The sequence below is a fragment of the Danaus plexippus genome, assembly GCF_018135715.1.
Source record: "Danaus plexippus chromosome 29 unlocalized genomic scaffold, MEX_DaPlex mxdp_36, whole genome shotgun sequence".
Lineage (NCBI taxonomy): Eukaryota > Metazoa > Arthropoda > Insecta > Lepidoptera > Nymphalidae > Danaus > Danaus plexippus.
In genome coordinates this window covers 1,680,747-1,702,756 of record NW_026869857.1, presented here as the reverse complement: position 1 = coordinate 1,702,756, position 22,010 = coordinate 1,680,747, and the positions used below count along the sequence as shown (strand labels likewise).

General features: G+C 37.8%; 2 protein-coding genes and 1 long non-coding RNA gene across 6 annotated transcripts; all 3 read right to left on the bottom strand.

Moving 5' to 3' along the window:
• Nucleotides 1-919: 919 nt before the first annotated feature.
• Nucleotides 920-1,570, bottom strand: LOC133320436 (uncharacterized). The gene has a single exon (XM_061528915.1). It carries the CDS (start codon nt 1,568-1,570, stop codon nt 920-922), a length of 651 nt encoding a protein of 216 aa, XP_061384899.1.
• Nucleotides 1,571-4,892: 3,322 nt separating this feature from the next.
• LOC133320448 (uncharacterized) lies at nt 4,893-9,361 on the bottom strand. 4 transcript variants are annotated; one of them, XR_009753799.1, is made up of 5 exons: nt 9,262-9,361; nt 7,883-7,979; nt 7,185-7,296; nt 6,700-6,832; nt 4,893-5,949 (listed from the first exon to the last, which is right to left on the bottom strand). It is a non-coding gene; the product is annotated as an uncharacterized LOC133320448 (long non-coding RNA). The 4 variants fall into 4 exon arrangements; XR_009753800.1 differs by lacking the exon at nt 7,185-7,296 and having other exon boundaries at nt 9,262-9,359; XR_009753801.1 differs by lacking the exon at nt 7,883-7,979 and having other exon boundaries at nt 9,262-9,357.
• A 3,692-nt stretch (nt 9,362-13,053) lies between these two features.
• LOC133320493 (myrosinase 1-like) lies at nt 13,054-19,722 on the bottom strand. The gene is made up of 11 exons (XM_061529079.1): nt 19,677-19,722; nt 16,814-16,914; nt 16,602-16,749; nt 16,210-16,376; nt 15,355-15,615; nt 15,142-15,230; nt 14,915-15,062; nt 14,623-14,783; nt 13,851-14,003; nt 13,686-13,777; nt 13,054-13,482 (listed from the first exon to the last, which is right to left on the bottom strand). The coding sequence occupies exons 1-11, from the start codon at nt 19,703-19,705 to the stop codon at nt 13,341-13,343; spliced, it is 1,491 nt and encodes a 496-aa protein (XP_061385063.1). The 5' UTR covers nt 19,706-19,722; the 3' UTR covers nt 13,054-13,340.
• Nucleotides 19,723-22,010: the final 2,288 nt, after the last annotated feature.

Sequence of the window (22,010 nt, the reverse complement as noted above, 5' to 3'; positions counted from 1 at the left end):
GTGAAGCCGGGCTGTCCGTGTCGAATGATACTGGCGGTATCGGGAACTTCTCGTTGAAGTCCCTGAACACTGACGGGGCGGTTTCCGAGAGGTACTTGATGAGTACCTCGAATCTCTCGATGATTTTTTCTATTTTGGTGCCCATGGTGGGCGACGGTATATCGGGTGTCCTCCCTGCCTTGACAGGGAGGTGAGTGAATTTTTGGTAAACTATACTATGTCCCTGCTTTTAGGTAGCAGGGGTGTACCTAACTTCCCTATCGACTGTGTGGTACCTGATGGCAGGACAACGGCGACTTAAGCGACGGTGGCTGCTACCAACTTCTAAGTCTTCTGATCGACGCCGGACACGTTGTTCTGGAACCCTCTTCTGACACTTTAACACTATTGTGCGATATTCGCATCGGAGCACTTTGCCGCACGTCTGCACCGTGCGGTGGTTAAACTGTCTCTCCCTGTCAAACTGTTGAAACGATTCATCATCATCACAAGGTCATCTCAGGCCCCCAGGAGCGGGGGTCGAGGTTAGCTTTTCGGGGCGTTGGCCCCCTGAGCTGGCTGCGACTCCGCCTGTGAATGCAGACGGGTCGTTGGGGCGGGCGTTTGCAGCCCTGGTGTCATGTTAGGAAGGTCGCGGGCGAGGCGTGGTCCAGAGACTGGGTCTCGAATGGGCTGCCTCCAGCCTGCGGTGGTGAAATTCTATGTGATCGTGTCCGGGTGTTTTATCGGACGGAGCGAGTCTAACTGTGGGCCAGGACACATCTCCGGTGGTTAGACTGCAGCCGGCGTCCGATGGGGTCATTATCTTGGGCTCATCTGCCGCTACCCCGCTCGAGCCAGCCGAGTGAGACCCGCTTGTGGGAGGCTCAGCTGGCGAACTGCAGGCAGCAGCTTTCGCCGTCGGAGGCCGCTCCGCTTTTTACGGCGGATGTTTGTGTGGGGTAAGTCCGGGTAGGGCCGCGGGAAGAAGATCTCGCGGCAGGGCGTGTCCGTCTGGCGGGCGTCTGTGATACGGGGCCACTTCGCGTATGTGTGCGAAGGTCGACGCGTCGGCGCGCTGAAACATGGCCCGACTCAGTCGAGTTATGAAGTCGTCGAGGCTCTCCATGTGTAGGTCTCTGGCGATGGTCGCGTTCCGAACGCACCACGGCGCGTCTACAAGAGTCCTCAGCACTAGTGATTGCTGGGCGCGCAGGCGTCCACGCTCTGGTTCCTTGACTAAGGCATACCAGGCGGGAGCGGCGTATGTTAGGTGCGATCTTATGTATGTCTTGTAGACGGCCAGCTTGGCTCGGAGGGGGAGATCGGATCGGAGAACGGGTCGCAGGAGAGCACGCGCGGCTCGCGATTTCTCAACGACTTCCTTCGTATGTTGTTTCATTGATAGGCCACGGTCGATGGTCACGCCCAGGTACTTGACCGTCCGTGCCCATTGGAGGGGTTGTCCCATCAGGGAGGGGGGCTGTGGTGGGTGTCGTCGTCCCATGGAGATCGCTTGGGTCTTCGAAACGTTTACTCTGAGACGCCACTTATCCAGCCATTGAGGGAGCTGGTCCAGCTGACGCTGCATTTTTGTCGCCGCGTGGGCGGGAGTCAAGGTTGAAACGATTGAGATATATGTATTCATTTTATGAACGTCGAATATACCATAAGGAGAACCGCGTTGTCGCTAAACATTTTCACGTACGAACACTTCTAACTTTTCACTAACATCCATCCGTTTTATACGTTTTATTTAATATAATATATACGTTTATTTAAATTCAAAGATGCAATATGATTAATCTTAAACTTAATAAGTTACATATAAATGTAGATGACTTAGATCAATAGACGTTTGGATTCGATGTACCCTTTAAGACATGTATTTGTACAGAAATATATCATAATTATTGTCTTTTCTTGTTCAACGTTCATTATCATACGTATGGAGTTAGTTAAACTTGTAAATAAAGACTGTAAAAGAAAATGTGGTCCACTTTCATGACTCTAATAATGTACATAACAAGACTTAATAGCAGACACTTTTATCTCGTCTGTCCGTGACCACAGCTACTATAGAGTAACCAAAACGTCTGGTAACATGTAAAAATGTATAATAAATATGTTGTAAATCCAAGTCTTAGTTTCATTTAAGCAGAACTAAACATTTAACTGATTGGTAACAACGCCATCTATTGACAAATTTCTTCGTAATCTAATATATTCTAGAATTTTTCATTGGCTAATATCGCAGTCTAAGTCTATGAGTCTCTCATAAAATCCTCAGCATACTTAATTTCATGAACATTGTTATAACCGCTTCCAAGACTCACGATTTTTAAATATATGACAACGATACCGTTGACAAAAATACAATAAGATGTTTGTAAATGGCATATATATTATGACATAAGGAGATTTTCGTCGTAAGCTTTGTCTACTGTATTTCTACTATTATGTGCGAAAAACCTCACTAGGTATTCGTTTCAAGTCAAGAAAGACATAGATAGTGCTGACGTGTTCGAAGTACCAGGTTCGAGGTTTTCCGACGCCTTTAGCTTGTTGCTGAATACAATACACAAACACACACACACAAACACCCACGCACCCACATATACACATCCACACACACGTATACTTATACACATTTACGATCTGACGCATCCCTCTGCAATGTTTGTGAGACATTCCCCCCCCCCCCCCTAAAAAGATCACCACCTTAAAAGATAAGGCCCCAAAGGCGGTAAAACCTTTAGGGAGACCTGATCCAAAAGAGAAGGCCAGGAAGTCGGAACCGGCGGCGCCGCCAAAGACACAAGAATACAACAGCCTAGCGGAGGAAGCGAAAGCCCACTACGACGCTGCGAAGACCAACCTGGCTAGCTCGCGAAATTTAAAAAGCGAAATAAAGGAGGGGGTAATAAAGGCTATCGAAGGGCAGTACCAAATCATCTTAACGATGAATTTGGAAATAGACGATCTCCAAAATCGAGACGAAGGAGAGACGGATCTGCAGGGTGAGAGGAGCCCTCTACACCCCCTGACCCCACCTAACCCTCAGTTACCCTTGGTCGGATTGAGTGAGGAACTCATAAAGGAGCACAACGCCTTGATCAAGGAGCATATGGAGGCAATAAAAGACCTCAAAAAGACAGAAGTGGAGGAACCCACTACAAGGGCAAACCAACCTGCGGTAGAACCATCGGATAGGAAAATGGAGAAGCATGCGCTGCTGCTGAGGGAGAATACGGAGAACTTAAGATCCCTGCAAGACCAGCTAAGGGGATGTCGTGAGGAAGTGGCGGCCGTCAGGAGCTACGTGGGAGTTGTTGCGGCGGCCCCTCCGACCCGAAGAACTCAAAAGGTTCTCCACTCGGTGGTGGTGACCTCCTCAAACGTGATGGATACCGGGGAAGAAGTCCTCGGCAAAATAAGAAAGACCGTGAACGCCAAGGAGGGCTGGGTCAAGGTGGAACGCGTCAGCAAGGCCAAAAACCAAAAGGTCATTATGGGTTTCGGCACTCTCGAAGACAGGGAGAAGGTAAAGCAGAAGATCCAGAAAGAAGGCAAAGGGCTCACGGTAGAAGAAGTAAAGAATAGGGACCCGCTTCTGGTACTGAGGGGCGTCCTCGCAATAACTACGGAATGAAGACATCCAAAGGGCCCTCAGAAACCAGAATAAGGAACTATTCAAGGATCTCAAGGGAGACGAAGACAGAGTAGACATTAAATATAGGAAAAAGACTAGGAACCCGCTGACAGAGTAGACATTAAATATAGGAAAAAGACTAGGAACCCGCTGACAGAGCACGTGGTCGTCAGCACCTCGCCTGCTCTCTGGAGTAGGATCACATCTCTTGGCACGGTACATATAGAGTCAGGGCAGAGGACCAGACCCCACTGGTCCAATGCTCGGGACCAGACCCCACTGGTCCAATGCTCGGGACCAGACCTTACTGGTCCAATGCTCGAGGTGCTTCGGCTACGGGCACTCGAAGCGGTTCTGTAAGGAACAAACCGATGTGTACAGCCACTGCGGCGGTCCCCACCTGAGAGCAAAGTGCCCAGAGTGGGCTACAGGAATACCACCTGGATGCAGAAACTGTATGAAGGCGAAACTGAGCGAAACAGCCCATAACGCCTTCAGCAGTGACTGCCCTGTCCGTAAAAGGTGGGATCAAATAGCCCGCTCCGCATTAGCACATTGCTAAGGTGGTACCAGCGAGCGCGGTTCTATGTAGAGTCCTTCAGATCGCAAAAGTAGCAATAGAACTGTATAGAAAAATAAGGCTTAAAATAAATGTATTCTGTAATAGTGATAATATAAATAGGAAAATAAGATTGTATAGAAAACGAAAAATACTGTCAGTATATTTTAGAAAATATAAACCAACAGTATTAGAATTAAGAATTAAAATAAGAATATGTTAAAATAGGTAGCTCTAGTAATTAAATAGTAAAACATTAGTAGAAATAGATAGAAATGAATAAAAATAAGATGTAATAGTGTCAATACAGTTAAGAATAGTTATAATAAGAAATAGATTAAGATTGTATGAAAACAGTACTACATAGAAGTAAATCGGTTTTTTTAAATGTAATAGAATTAGCGAAATAAGAAAGAAAATATGAGAAAGTTAAAATAAAAATAAACAAATATTTTACGTTCCTGTTATTCAGGAGACTGGAAATGTCGTTCCAGTTCCTGTTCGTCCTGACGTAAAGGGGCGGCGGGCTGTTTGGTTTTATGGGTGCGGACCCAGGTACCCCCGCAGGTGCGGACACGGGTGCGCGCAGCTGCGACGGCAGCTGCGGGTGACGTTACTACCTTTTTGTTAGGCGGCAGCCCCTTAGCGACTTTGCCGCCTTCCTCTTTCCCGATTTGGATATTACGGGCCTGAACCCGTCCGAGGTCGGCGGCGTCGTCTCTGACGATGATGTCTCGGCCTCCGAGCCGATTGGCGAGCAATCCATATCCGATGGATTGCCTTGCTGCGGGCATCTCGGTGAAGCCGGGCTGTCCGTGTCGAATGTTATCGGTGGTATTGGGAACTTCTCATTAAACTCCCTAAAAACTGTAGAGGCGGTTTCCGCGAGGAACTTTATTAGTACCTCGAATCTTTCTATTATGCCCTCCATATTGTTGCCCATGGTGGGCGACGGTACGGGGGGTGTCCTCCCTGCCTTGACAGGGAGGTGAGTGGCTTTGGTAAACTATACTATGTCCTTGCTTTTAGGTAGCAGGGGTGTACCTAACTTCCCTATCGACTGTGTGATACCTGATGGCACGACAACGGCGACTTAAGCGACGGTGGCTGCTACCCACTTCGGAATTCTGCTCTCAACGCCGGACACGCTGGACTTCGAACCTCTTCTTTCACTTTTGTCACTTGTCACTTTTATTTGCATCTGAACCTTTGCAACACGTCTGCACCGTGCGGTGGTCAAACTGTGTCTCAAAAAAAAAGGGACATGTGTACCTACTGGGAGACTGAAATACCTGGTGGTAATTCAGTGGGAGCGACGCGTCACCTTTCGACCAATCAGAGCGCTCGCATTGTTTATGTGAACTCGAGTATCAATAAGCGAATTTTAATTTAATTTTCGTACACGGATACATTAAAGGCTATTCAAACCACATAAATATGCATTTTTTCCTACAATTTACATATTTCGCTCTCATTGTATCTATTCATAAATTATCTAAACACTTGTCTACAAACTTATCTATAAACCTATATAATATTATACATTTCACTTATATGTATCATATTTAACTATGAGTCGTCCCTCATAGTTACAATCACCGAGTCATTCTCCCCTTCACGTAACTCGCACCTCACTGTCTCTAACATATCGTCTCGTGTTATGACACACTGATGCTTCATTGTCGGTACCCACCTAACACTTGGTGACCAGCCGTCATCTCCTGATGGATGAATCCCAAGCACAGACGACTGACGCCGTCTGTAACACATAATACGATATTGTTCTTAAACAAAGACATACAAAGACGGTTACTTCAAGGATTGGTTAAAAATGAAAGTATCTGTAAGTCAATCAGAGAGCTATAACGTATATCACGTTGTTTAAAATAATCAAATAGTAATATGCTGATACTTGAAATATTTAAAATTATTAATTATGTTATTTTTCATGTCTATTCATATATTTTATGAGAATGAATGTTTTGATAATTTATTTTTTCACCATCATCATCATCATCATCCCATAGGAGCCCACTGCTGAACAAAGGCCTCTTCTCACATGGATCGGTTAGAGCATTAATCACCACGCTCGCTCGAGACGGGTTGGCGATTTCAATCTTATAATTCGAAATTGTAAGACCAGGTTTCCTCACGATGTGTTCCTTCACCGTCGTCAGTGGTGTCTGAATACTCTTAGAAAGTACATATGACTCGGAAAAGATCACATTGATACTTGCCAGGTTAAGAACCCGCGCCCTCACGTATGAGAGGCGGGCGTTTTAACCACCAGGCCACCACGACTCTGTTATTTATTATTACGATTTATTTTTTATCTTTCATTTATCTAATTTCTTCCTCAAATGTCAACATCACAGGTACAATCCTTTCGGCGTGTCGGACACGTTCAGTTAATGTAATAAGTAATAAAAGCTTTAATTAAATGAACATAAAAAAAATGTCCAAACCGACTCTAAATAACGCATAATGTTAAATATTCAACAGTACACACCGTCACACTACTGTCGCGGATCAGCTACGTACACTCCCCTTCAGAGAAGGTTCCCTCTCGTCCGCAGACCACGTCCTAACAGACGCTCCCGACAGCTTCTACCCTCATCTTGCATTATATATTCTCACGACTTCTGGAACGTTACAAAAAATACTATCTCATATAAATACTACCCACTTACTAATAAATTAGTCGTCATATAAAGAGAGTACATGTCTTAGGATGTGGAGAAAGATTTTTAAAATAGTAATGAAGTATGGGAACTATAAAATTAATAAGCCTGCGACCAATATAGCGCTTAGAGAACGATTAAAAATAATTTCGTAAGTAAATAAATTTTTATAAAAGTAAATTTTTGTGGATAATCGCGCGGAGAAATGTTATTTGCTTAGTGTTGTTCCGCGACACTAGTTTATAGCTAAGTGAAATTTTATGAAAATTAATAAGGTCGATTTTCATGAATTTTCATGAAATTGTCACATTACCGAAGAAACTTGCTATATCAGCGGGAAGGCAGTTGGAACTGCTAAGCACTTGCTGGTGGGTTGTAGGGTACTCCTCGATAGCGGTCAATACTCGCATCGTCACGATAGGGTTCTGGAAATCATACGTGAAACGGTTAGTCTTTCGGTAGCCAGAGCGCAAAGGGAAATAACCACAAACGAGCGATCAGTAGGTTTTGTGAGAGAGGGCACTAGGGCTATAAAAACCAAATGTCAAGCCTTACTCCATCCTTAAAGCGGCTACGGATTGGACTATAATGATGGATACGTATGAAAAACAATACAAAATCCCCGAGGATATTTGTGCGTCGGCCTCCAGGCCAGACATATTTATGTATTCGCGAATTTTATAGCGCGTTGTAATGATAGAGCTTACGGTTCCTTGGGAAACCAACATCCCCAAAAACCATGCCATCAAGGTCAACAAGCATTACGAGCTCACTAACGAACTCGCCAAGAATAGGTTCGTTATAAATTTGTACGCGGTAGAAGTAGGAGCGAGTCTTTCTACAACCTGCTAAGAGACTTTGGATAGCCAAGAACTAATATCAGTTCATTCTTGGAACGTACTTCGAAGGCAGCCCTAGTAGGTTCGTTTCAAATTTGGTTAGGTAGAGAGAGGAGCTGGGACTGTGGAGGTGAGCGTTTAACGCGCGTTAGATAGCCACTCAACACTATACCTGGCTCGCAAGTCCCGGGCACTGTTGAAGCTCCTTCACCTGCAGCGTAACCCGGCACCCGCACGGTGAATCCATGGAATGCTGAGAGGTTTCGTCTCTGGAGGTACACATTGGTACTTTTTTTTTTCCTCTAATATTTGGCATACAACACTCATTCGCGAAGCTTTCACTATGTTTTTCGGATACACATATCAAAGTTAACTCAAAACTACTGCCGATCAATAATAACAGACATATCGTAATGAGAGTATTTCGAATTTTTATTATTTATTAACACAGTAAAAACAACAGCAAGACGGTTAATATGACACCGGATAAAGTTCAGAAACTATACAATGAAGGCGAATAGGAGGAATGAAGTAACATAAAATATAATCAGCGACAACGATTTAAAATACCAACACGAGTTGCACAGCTACTAATTACCGCTATCGGTCAATGAGTGACGTGGGACTTGTCATTCGCGGGCGACAGGCCGGTTCGCTCTGACCTTTGGCCGCTCGGCGGTCAGAGCGATTGAAGTTTTACAATATACTAAATATACGCGTCCGCAGGGTGTTTCCAATGAACAATATGACATATTAAAATAATATTTGAATATATAAATTCATTGTGTGGAAGTTATTCTTGGTATATGCAAATAAATAAATTAATAAATTAATAATTCAATAAATAAATAAGTAAGTAAGTAAGTGATTACGCTACACATATATTCTGTAGAAAGAATGTATAAAAAAACGCATAAAACGGATGGATGTTAGTGAAAAGTTAGAAGTGTTCGTACGTGAAAATGTTTAGCGACAACGCGGTTCTCCTTACGGTATATTCGACGTTCATGAACCCACTAGCGACCTCTGCTGCGAAACGAGGTCGTATATCACTCGCTTATAACATATGTAACACACGTCTGGTTCCGTGTTTGTAAATAATAATAAAAAAATATAGTCACAAATTTAAATTTATATGATCCCGCAATAGAAAGACCAGTACAATTAATATCACTGACTTGCAGCAAGAAATAAACAGACAAAAAGATGTGAACAGGTACTAAAAGAAAAAGAAAAACAACATTAGGTTCAGGAAATCAGGAAATGTAAGAGTATTGAAACATTAACCTCTTAGAGGGTAACAGAGTTGGTAACAAAGATAGTGACGAGACATCCTAATAAATTGTTTGCCATATAAAAAAAATAAGAATTGAATTACAAACACCTACCTAATGAATTATGGCAACGGTTAAACTAAAAAGCCTTCGTCTACCCACCAATAGACGTGATGATGACTAAGATATTAGACAACTTTTATGAAGTAATAATGATATGAAGTTGAAAATATATGTCAGGTGTATCGCGTTATAATGAGACGTGTAAAGAACTCACCGTGAAATAAAACAGACGACTGAAGAAGACGACAGAGTCACGAGGAAGATCGCAGCTGACCGAGACGAGAGGAAGGACTAAGGAGGAACACGAACCGCTTTGATTTAAAGACTAACTGACAGGAAGCAGTAAGGTTGGCAGCACTGAGGATGTTAGGACAGTTACACACGATGGATATAGAAAAGATGTGCTCAGATATGTAATGCTAAAAAAAATATTATAAACAGACTTTTAAAACATAATGATGGGAAGTTGTTCATTAAAACCACTGATACATTTTTTTATTTAATAATTCATGAAACACGATTTGCACTTTCTCAGATGATATCAAAAATTATTGGAGTTAAAAGAAGAATAAGAAGAAAGTAAAATTAATAACAACAAATAACAATAAGAAAATTAACAAAAAAGTTACTGAACAATAGCAGAAATACTGGGGCGTTTATTAATAAATAAAGTGTCAACTAGAAGCTAGACCTTAGTGTAGTGTATACCAGACCTAACAAGACGTTTTAAATGGTGAAGGTTGGCAACAAGTAGAAAAATTGATTTATATTATTCTTTATTTGTTATAACTTTTAATAAGAGAGACTCTTTTAACATATTCAATGAAGTTTTGTACTCATTAAAATATTAATTTCATCTATTTTAGTTCATTTAAAATAGAATATGTATTAATATTTTTATGTTTAAGCATGTGGGTAGTTCAATATATTGATCGTGTCTGGACTCTGGAGAGTGGTGACATGTATCATTAAGTTTTGTAAAGTATCTATAAGCCTGAGGAGGAATATTGAATTTAAATATAAAGTTATTGAGGATTCTGATGATTGTTTTACAATATTATCACTAATAAAATACGCAAAAGGTAAAAAGGTTTTTCTTTGGTAAATCACGGTATTGTTATCAGCGCCATCTATTAATAAGAAGCTTTAATGTTACGGTTTCGATAAAGTGATGCCAAATAACTCATTCGTCGTGTTGCTTAGTGGCGCTATCTAGTGTTGAGTACCTTAGCGTTCTAAATATATTTTATCAGTTTTCGATTGACTGAAGACACGGATAAAAAGAAATTCCTAACCACGGATCTTCGCTATATCAATAAATAGCACCCAAAACACTAAATCCTAAATTTAATGCAAATTGTTAAAGTGCTTTCCAATATTCGCTATGCATGCACATATAAATACGAATACACTAGAACCAAACTCTTGATTAAATTAAACAAAACAACATAGTAACTAATCAGTAAACAACAACACAATAAGATACTGTAAAAATCATTCTATATTTTATCCCAACCACAGATTTCTTTTGAGCTTTTAATGTGTTTATATCTCCGTTTTATTATTAATATATTTTTTATATCATGAAGATAGTCAAACCAACAGGAGGTACTTATTTCTTAAGTTTCACCAACAATAGCATTCGTGCATAAACCTAGAGACAATAATTATTATATTATAATAAAACTCAACAACGATATAATATAAATTAAATCAATACAATATTTATGATTCACCTCCAAATTCAATGTATTCCCTAAACTAAATTATAGTTAATGATATTGGCGATAGATGGCGCTGTAAGTTGTTCACTCTATGTTATTCGAACCGCAAAAAATCATTCGTTTTTTCTGAATTCACCAGTGGCGTGCACGGAGATGTGGGGTAGGGTAAGCAGAATATATTTGAATAAAAATTACCAATTTTCATCATTTTCTCTTCTAAAACATTGATAATATGAGGTCTTTAGCAAGTATTCATTTATATTAAACTAATATTTTCGTATTACTACGCGTAATTTATAATTATTATGCAGACGAGATGTCCGCAGTGATCACGGCTGCTGCTGAGTAATCGGAACGTCGGGAGCATGTAATCCGGAAATATTAGTTTCATTTAAACATTGATAATATTCGCGCGTAATGTATAAATGAATGTAATGTGTCTCTCTAGCTCTGAGCCACGAAAGTATCTTAAAACGATTACGATCTGTTCATCACCGCTTTATAAAAGTTATTTAAATCGGAATATTCAGTGGAGATGCAAACATTCTTATTATTATTATGTGAAAACAACAAACAAGGAAAACAGTATAGCTTATTTGTGTGTACACAACCTGCTAGCTGATTAAAACTATCGTAATACTTTTTATTAAAACGAATGACATTACCTTCCTTTTAGTTCACCCTCAACTCAACACATACCCTCCCTTTGTGATTATCTTAATTTTATTATCAAACGACAATATTGAAAATCTACTCGTAATTAATTTCGTTAAACACACATCACCAGCACGGAGCTCACAGCTATAATTTTACATAATTCGCTAATAAATTAATTCACTATTTACTAATGAGCTACTTAAAATTGTTACGTTATTTAAATTAAACTATCAATTATAGCAAATAACAAATAATAAATTAAATCAAAATATAAGAACAACTAATCAGTGTTATTAAATTCACATATTAATTGACGCGAGCCATTATAAGTAAGACGTAACTGTCTGTATTAATCTATACTCTATTAACTATTTATTGTATATAATATAAACAAATTCTTGACTTGTTACATGTTAAACACTCGTCATTCATTTTGCCAGCCGTCCTGTGTATTGATTATTAACTTATATATCACTGAGACGCTATTCTGTACATGTATATGTCGCGCCGACAGCCTTCTCATATCGAAAATATTCCTTTTCGTGTTTTCGTTCATTATAATTGTTTTCAAATTACCCACTTCACCGATGTTAATAATTTTATTAATACATCAGGTGATTAGTTTTTCGAAGTACCCACAATTGTAATACAGAATTTACCATATAAAAGTCAAAGCATAATCGTACTGAACTCATTCTACAGTGGTTGCTCTTAGGAGTCACAGTGGTAGAATCTCTGCCATACAATTCTTGACATTCATTGTAAGAATTTGTTAGCAATAAACAAGTATCATTTTGAGTGAAGACTATCTTTGCTTCGAAATGGAAGCCTGTCCATCGTCATCGGTACTTAACGCCCAGACTCGAAAGCCTTTTAAAGGACTAGGGTCCTGGCCAAGGTTCCACGAGGATCCCCTCGCTCTCGCATATATTAAGTCAATCAGTCGTTCTGTACGGTATGATTTCAATATTAAAACTACAGATCAGACGCGTTGAGCTGAATATTATTATGAATCTCTGTTTCGAAAAATGATTTTTTTTTCTATGCATTAAATAACCTTTACGAGTCTCTCGTTGCTTGACTAACCTATTCGTGACGTTACATGTACAACTAAAGAGAGTCTTTTACATATTTTATCACCAAGTTTCTAAGCAAGAAGTTTTTCGACTGGCGTATACAAGTTATAAATATGATATATACACCCTTTTTTTAGGGTTCCGTAGCCAAATGGCAGAAAACGGCACCCTTATTCGTCATGTCTGTCTGTCCATCTGTATGTCAACGTCATTTATTTCCAAACTGTTGGGCCTACATATGTAGTTGAAACTTTGTAAGTCGATGTATTCCGGTAACCGCTATTCGAATTTTGAACAAAAATTAATAAATTTAAAAATTTAAGAGCGCACTCCATACATGGAGCTGATTCAAAAAAATTTTTTTTTTAACCAACGTATACACGATGGGTCTCTGTGGATGGGGCGTTAAAAAATACATTAAGGTTTCTAAAGCCGTGTATTGTCAAAATCAATCGTTTGAAAGATAGACGCTCCCGAAGTGGAAAAATGAGTGCCCCCCCCCCCCCCCACTTTTAAAATAGGAGAGTGAGAAAACTAAAAAAATATATATGCTGTATATTTTAATGGAAACTTTCAACTAAAACTGGTTTGAAAGAGATGTCATTATTAGTTTTTAAGAAATAATACACAACTCTGTCGTTCATACAGACACTTTGTAAAGCCAAGTTATTTTTTTTATTAAAACATGGACAAGTTACAACGCGCTACAATAACTTTTATATTACGTCATCTGCTTGCTGCTACGGAACCCTTCACGGGCGAGTCCGGCTCGCACTTGTTTGTTTTTTTTTTTTTATTTCCCCGTCAGTCAAATCACATAACGTAGTATATTTTTACTATAATTCATCATCTAATACATGACTATCTACATCTAATGATTTCGCTTTCACAATCTCTTTGTAGAACTGTGCGGAGGCTCTCGGGCGCCGGGCGCGGGCTGGGTCGCTGAAGTCCACTTTGTACAAACCGAATTTGGAACTGAAACGATAATTAGAAATAAAAATAACTATTGATAGTGATAAAAAATAACTTAAGTCTGCTATAAAAATATAAAGGAATCTTCTTATATTTAAGTTTATTTGAATGTAAATTAAAATCATTGTTGTGTCTTATTCTATAGGATCATTTTTCTTTTCATCCTTGCAAATCAGAATAAATCAAACAACTGCATCGTCATTTACCGATAGCCATCGCTCCATTCAAAGTTGTCTATCATCGTCCAAGCTGTGTATGCTACGACATTGGCCTTATCTTCTTCAATTGCGAGGTGAACCTAGTATAAAACATGACTTAAATTAATAAAAAACATTTTATGATTAGCCAATTCGTCTTAATGTAATCGTCACCTGTTCTAAATGGCTCTTATAGTAATCCACGCGGTCTTGATCGTCTAAATCCTGGCCATGGGTGGCAAAGCCGTTCTCTGCTATGAAGATTTCTATGTCCCCATACTGTTCTTTCACCCAAGAAATTAGTTTCCGTAAACCTTGCGGGTGTACCTGGAATGGGGGTTATTTTTCGTAATTATTTATAGACTATTTCGCTCTTCTGTCTCGGTAACTATTTTGCAATGAGACAACAGTCCGATACATTGTAGTATATTCCCTAAATAAACTTGTGAAATTTCCATTAAAATCTTTTAGCCATCATCCCGGACAGTGAGATAGTTTGATGAACAAGAACCAGTTAAAAGCTTTCATTATGTCTGAGTGTCTTCTAGTAAATGACCACAACTACTCGACGAAACACGTTTATTTCAAATTTTTATTTCTATCATTTTAATTGTCACAGTGCATATTTTTGATTACTTTCATACCAAACGGATCGCCAACGAGATGTTGGACCACATGATGATAAATGAAGATATTGTAACCTATGGACATCTACAACATAATGGAAGTTGCGGATGTAAGGAAACCTGTATAATCGACTTTGTAGAGAATTATGTTATACTTCTCAAGGAAATCCTCAGGAAATTCATTTGCAAATTCTGCATCCTTATTCTCTCGTTAAGCTGTACGATGCATAGAGTAATCATTCTTCCAAAAAGAGTAATCATTCTTTATGAGGCCTAAAACTATGTATATATAGATATAATTTGTGACTTAATAAACTCACATAGAACCAGCTGGTGCCAGCCTGCGGCCATTCTGGACGCACTGATATTATGACATCAATGTCTGGTCCACCGAAGAGAGGCCAAGGACCAACAACTTCTCCTCGGGCACGGCGAGCAGTTCGTGAGGTATAGTAGTTCAAGCCGAAGAAATCATATGTGCCTTTGAAAAATTTCACAAAATAAAACCTTGAAATCGAAACCTTTTCCTACTTATATGGCTTTCTTAATAATTTTAGCTTTGTCACTATTATTAACTATGTAATGAATAGACTGTTTAGGTTTTATTCTCACCTCTTATTAATTCTTTTTCTTCTTCTGTAAGTTCTGGCAATTTGGATTGTGGGTAACCCTCTTCTTTACTCTTTTCCGCTATGAGTCTTTCTATTTGCTCAGGCCAGCCGCCTTTCTTAGAGTAGATTGGGTGTGAGTACAATCCTCCCTGAATTGTACGAAATTAAATGAATCAAAAGTATTCAGTGACAATCTTATTTTTGGACCGTTGAAGTATTTTTATTCACCATTAACTGTAGAGCCAGTTTAGCCGCTTCCCCGTCATTTTCATCAGCTCCCTCAAACCACATGATTTGGTTGGTGAGGGACACCTTACCTTAAACGTAAAACGATGTCAAAGAAATGCAATATAGAAAGTGATGTGCATATAGTAAATTAAAGTAATATTAAGGGTAATGTTTCTTTATTAAAAAAAATATGGAGTAAATAAAAAAAAATACCTGTATATTTTGGTCTAAACTCCTTGTCGTATATCCGCCAGGCTTTAGCGTGTGCCAACATTGTGTTCTTGTTGCAAATATAATTGCCAATTCCTCTGCTAACTATTCCAGGAGCGTGAACTCCAAAATTGTAAGCAATGTCGCAAAACGTCAGGGGTTCATTAAGAGTGATCCAAGTCTTGACCCGGTCGGCGTATAGACTGAACACAACACGAGCGTAGTCCGCAAACCAATCCGATATTAAAGGATTGGTCCAGCCGCCTGTGAATTATAACTTGGGCTAACAAATATTTCATAATAGCCCTACAAGCTTGAACATAATGCACTGAAACATGGAGAAAACCCGGGATATAATGTGATTGACGTTCAATTTACAAGAGTCCTTTAAATTGACGGATTTCTAAGATGAGAATCTAGGATATTCCGCATTTCTGTCCAAATAAATAAAGTCCTTATCTACATTAATTACATGTCACAAGTCGTGATCACAGGAACAGCTAAAATGTCTTTTTAATGTGGGTAGAGTTGTTCACGTGAAGAATGATATGTAAGGTGAGTGTTATTTTGTATTTTAAGTATTTTCTTAAAAAATACTTTAGTTCTAAACCCGCTCGTTTAGTTCTGTACATGATAAAGGACTTGTTTCTCATTTGACGGAATCTGTATAAGGCGCTATAGACGGATCATGAGAGATGAACTCTTTGAGCTCATACAATGAATATTTGTAAAGTAAGTAGTACATTATTTTAGTATAAAAACCTTTTCGTTTTATTATTTATTCTATTTTAAAAAGTAAAAAAGCAATGCATTTGTATTGAATACTTTTAACAACAGCTGCACATCTTCGAAACTCACCAAGATCTTGTAAATTTTGTGGCAGATCCCAGTGATATATTGTTACGACAGGCTCAATTCCTCTCTCCAATAGAGCATCGATGAGATTTGAGTAAAATTTTACTCCGTCTTCACTTATCTTATTTGCAAAACCATATGGCAAAATTCTTGGCCAGGAGAGAGAAAATCTGATATAAAACATATATCAATTTAACATTTAAAATTAAACATAGTTTTTAATAAATATTTCACTATTATTAATATTATACACACAAAAGTTAAGATTACATCGGTCGCTTGGTCAGAAATGGAATCGTGCAGTAATTTGTATCAGTGAATTAAATAAAAAATATCAATTCTTATTTCATTGCAACCAACAAATAAGTAGTGAAACACCAGAATCAACTTATTACCTGTAGAAATCTAATCCCAACTCCGAAGCTATTTCCACGTCTTTCATCCATTGGTTGTAGCTGTCACAGGCGACGTCCCCGTTGGATCTATCTGCTATAATCTCTGGTCTAGTGTGCACGAACGTGTCCCAGATACTTGGGGATTTGTCTGTCAATGAAATGCTTATTAGAGTTATTTAAATTCAATATTAAAAACCCGAACATAAACGTACCGCTGACGTTCCAGGCGCCCTCGACCTGGTAAGCAGCTGTGGCTGCACCAAACTTGAACCCGGGTGGAAATCTTCTACAAAATCCAACTCCTAACAGTGCGCTGTAAATGTATATATAGTTTATTACTCCTTATCTTACTTTTGATATTCTCTGCAAACTAAACTGTTCGTCATTACTGATTCTTACGAATTTTAATGGTCATGTTATCAAAAAAACTGTGGACTATGAATCAGAAAAGTTGAATGTTTAAAATATATTCAGAGTGACAGGTGTTCGAACATAACATATTATTGCTTTCTAATAAAAAGTATTGAGTTATAAAGAAATAGAAATTTCAAAACTATAAGGGAATTAGAAATATTAAAAAGGAAAATTTTGCTGTATTTCAAATAGATTCCTATGTCAAACATAATTAAAGTTATGTGTATAGCAAGTTCACTCATTGTGGCTGAAATATAAGCAACTTGACACTCCCTACAGGCATTATTTATAAAAAAAAAATTGTAATAGATCAGAAAAATTGTTTGCAACTTTTTTTGGACCGTCAAGAATTAAACTTGATAATATATTTTTGATGTTAAACAACATTAAAGTTATTTACGCAAGTAATTGTGTGGCTATACGAAGTCAACTCACGAATAACACAAAGACAAACGTTATTTGGAAATATCTCTTGAATATAAAACAAAAGGCTCGACACTAATTGCTTGCTATGGTAATAATAGCTTGAAGGTTAAGATTATATGGTAGAGTGAACCGTATTTTGGACACTATAGAATATAGACAAAGATGTCAAACCGTTTGTGCTATCGACGATTTTCTATCGGCATCACAGAATATCTTAAAGATCATTGCCATATTACTAAGTATATGGACGAGATACGTGTAGTTCATCAGGTTATCACTTGAAAGTCACTTAACAGTTCGCTTAATTTTCCAGAATGGTAATGTTTCTTGTGTAAATAAACCCTTTACAGATACCCTTTTTCCTTCTGTATTTATTCTCCTTTAACATTTATTAGATCGATCATTAAATTTTACAAACATTCTCAAAAATGTTTTGTCTTTGTCGTCGAAATAGGCCGAAATTGTGCTCTTCACCTCTTCATCGCGAGAAAATTTCTTCCCTAGTACTCTCCAGTTATAGAAGTAGCCTTTTCTTTGTAGTCAATAAGAAAACAGTGGCCATGACCTTTCCAGCTGACGGAGACACTTTGAAATTCTTTAGGGATGGTGTGCTCTTTTCTTACCACTGCATGGAGTTCCTTTTGGACTCAAGCTCATTATAATGAACCCAAGTTTCATCTCCAGTCACGATCCGCCATAAAACTTCCTTCTGGTTTTCACCACAGAGACAAAGACTCGCGACAACACTCAACTCGCCGCTGTTTCTGGTGTGGCGTTAGCATTCGCGACACTCATCCTGCGCACACCTTTGACATGTCAAAATGACTGTGTAGGATGTTCAAAATAGCTATGACTGACGCTCCTGTCATTGTTGCAAGCTGCTTCTGTTTTAAAAGGGCATCTTCGAGTATGAATTTTTAAAATTTTCGACGTTCTCTGCCGTGGTCACTCAGGCAAGCCGCCCTGGCCTCGATCGATCGATCATCTTCAATCGATCGCCTTGCGTAAACGGGTTGTACCTATTGTAAATCAATGTTTTGCCAGGCCAAGAGTCCCCATAAACAGAATACATATCTTCCAAAATAATCTGAGAAGGTTTTCTTGGCTTAGTAAGGAATTTAATAACTGCGCGAAACTCAATTTTCTCAAAGTTTAAAATTTTATTCCGGATTCGCTTGTTTACTGAATAACGACCCGCCCGTAAAGTGTCCTTTTCCCCCCACCATACCTCTAATCTGCGAACTTTTTGACCTACCCACGTATATATATAATCTTAGTAAACAAAAACTGATCCTAACTTAAAGTTCAACCGGGTTATACATAAATTTAAATGCAAGTAAAATTAAAACGTAACAGTGAAAGACTTTGTATTTTATTAGTCCTCACTCAGATTTGCATTTCAATGCTCTAAATATACCTTATTGAACAATATGACAAATCCGATTAAAATTGAGGATTTTAAAACATTTTGCTAACAAAATTAAAAAGATATGAGCTGAATTAATATAACAGCGACTTCCTGATAAAGAGTAATCAGTGAGATAGGGAAAACAACCGACAAAGATTTTTAGTTTGTACAAATGTTATTATAACTACAGATAATATATTCGTATTTCAACCGGGGTTACCATCAGTACGACTATTGTGAAGACTCGTACATATAGTTCACGCGGATAGGAACAGGTGAAGGACCAAGGTGCATTATACACTTGCAAGTACTCGAATATAAAAAGCAAAGTAATAAAAATACGAGCCGCTTTAAAAAAGCTAATGATTTTTGTAACTTGTATGAAGCGTATATTGTTAATTGTAGTGTATATAACAATTACAGTATTAAGATTCTTGATGGGTTTGTGGCCGAGATATTTTCTACATCACTTAAAGAAATTACCTTAATTAATCGATACTGAAAAACACTTCCAATACTTAGAAAAGATCGTATTTTTTTATATATGTTTATATAAAAAATCAATGACTATGCATTGATCAAATCAAATCGAGTCCCCATAGTTATATCTTAATACAACGCCTTTAGTATACACAGTATAAGCAAATGTTAACAAACTGTCTTAAAGATGATTATAATTCAATAAATATTGATTATAAGAAAACTAACGTTAATCAAATGAATTAAATATTTTAAAAACATGTTAAAAAAGGCATATTTTGCATGTATTTTTTTTTAATTCCTTAAAATACACATCGTATTTAAAACAATCGGATTAATTCACTCACCTCAGAACAAGCGTCGTTAACAACTTCATTTTGGACAATGAAAAGTTCGTGTTGTGGGAACGTATTTATTACTAACGAAGAAGATAAAATAAGGCCGACTGCTGATTGATACTAACAAGCTGCCATGCGCGCCTGTCATTGTTAGCAGAACATGTTTTCAGTGACAGGAGAGGATCGCCTCTGAATTTATAATATTTTTTGTTACAATGAAAATGAAGACTTCGTCAATGGAAGTTAGTGCGGACTGAGACTTTGTAAGAACCATTGCTGTTTAAAATAAAAGGGTCCTTAAAATTTCTACATTTTAGTTTACGATAAAATATTAATTAGTTAAATATAAAAATAATAGTTTTCGTCTCGTTACCTTGTTATATAAAGAAATAAGAGAAATATTCAAATAACAACATTTAAATCCTAATCACACTCAATAATTATTATGTTTAATGTTTTCAAATAACTTTATACGAATAATTTTCTATTATTTTCCTCAAAATTACATCATTCAATTAATTTTGAATGTTTGTCACAAGCAAACGTCCGCGTCACCTGTCACAACACCGCCTGTCATAATACCTCAAAATAAAGACGCTCGTGATTAACTCCTAATATAGTTAGTTGTACAAATATTATATTTCTATCAATATTTTCCTTGTAATCGATATTTTCAATAATAATGACTTTTTTCTCTTTTAATCGCTATATCTATTTTAATGCTATTTCAGAGATTATTTGCTAGTTAAGTTTTACAACGATCATTTTTAGAACCAAAGAAATGCTTTTGTAATATTGTAAGCAATAAAAATAGTTTACAAAAATATATAAATATACGTATATATATTGTTTCACACGATATTAATATATATTTGTTGTTAAATTGGCATGCGCTGATATGTCCTACTATTCATCATTATTATACTATTATGTTAATAATATCTTAACACAAAACATCATATAAAGTATAGAAAAACAAAAACTAAAAAAATTTGTCAATTATATTACTTGGTTCAAAAATGTACGGACAAATCCACGATAATCCACAAAGCAATATTGTGATCTCATCTAGTGATGAGTAAAGTCGGGAAACACGTATAGATTAAACAAATATTACAATCGGAATGCTCCCTGAACCAATATAGATAATACATCTATAGATATAGATATCAATGATTTTTAAACACGTTTTCTGTCTAATAATAAACAATAACATTATTTATCAATTTTTATATAGGATTACATGTTTTTAATTGTCGGATTAGTTGATTAATGTTTTGATATCTACATTAATGTGTACCGACCTTTACGTATTAAAATGTTACGACTTCCAATGACGGCTGGGACGTTGACAAAACAAAGTTTTTAAAAAAAAAAACTGTCTTTTGTCGTCTGGTATGTGGATAAAATTATTGAATCAAATGACTTAAAAGTTTAATTTTCTTTTCATATTTTAATATAATATTAATGTAAACCAAGTAAATGTCACTGTCTGTGTCTCGGTAGGCGGAGTACAAGATACACCTCATACGATCCGGGATTATCGTTAGGCGGTCAATGCATTTCTACGGTTACAGAAAATGCACCATTTAAATTTCTCGGTCGGAAGATTGATAATATAGGTCGTACTCCATCTTTGGAAGGTATAGTAGATAGCTTTTTGAACGATCTCAACAAGGTAGATAGCCAACAGATCAGTAACGTTAAAAAAGCTTGGATCTACGATAATTATCTAACTTCACGTTTAAATTGGCCTTTCCTCGTTTATGATTTTAATAAAACCCTTTTGTCAAAGTTAGATGCAGGCGTCATAAAGATGTTGAAGTTGTGGCTCGGGCTCGCGCTAACGGCTGATTCATCGGCTTTATTTAGGGATCGCAATAGTTTTGGGATGAGTCTAAAAAGGCCATCGGAGCTCTATAAACACCTGAGAGTTTCCAAGAGGTACATCTTGGGGAAATCCCAGGATGACGTCGTTACATCGCTCCCAAAAGACAAAGATGCCCCAGAGCTAGAGTCAAGGCTTCAATTCCACAAGCAGTTTATGATAGGAGCGCAAAGTAACAGAGTAGGGTTAGGATCAAGTAGGAAGGTCCAAGATACGGATATATTGAAGTCTTTTATTCGACAAGACGAGAATGATAAATATAAGATCCATGCAATAAGTTTAGAAATGCAGAACGAGTGGTTAGACATAGGAGATTTTTGCATCCCATTAGCACTAAAATGGCGCACCTTAATCCATGATTGGTCGCCAGCATTGCTAAAATTCTATCTCAATGCGTTCCAGATGACTCTCCCAGATCAGAGTAATTTAGTAAGATGGGGTAAAGGTACCGAAAA

Excerpts from the sequence above, each read along its gene's own strand:
- LOC133320436 (XM_061528915.1), bottom strand. The coding sequence starts at position 1,570 with ATGCAGCGTCAGCTGGACCAGCTCCCTCAATGGCTGGATAAGTGGCGT.
- LOC133320493 (XM_061529079.1), bottom strand. The coding sequence starts at position 19,705 with ATGAAGTTGTTAACGACGCTTGTTCTGAG. Across the intron at positions 15,063-15,141 it reads AACTGGCTCTACAGTTAATG|GGAGGATTGTACTCACACCC; the intron begins GTGAATAAAAAT and ends CGTACAATTCAG. Across the intron at positions 14,784-14,914 it reads AGAAAAAGAATTAATAAGAG|GCACATATGATTTCTTCGGC; the intron begins GTGAGAATAAAA and ends AATTTTTCAAAG.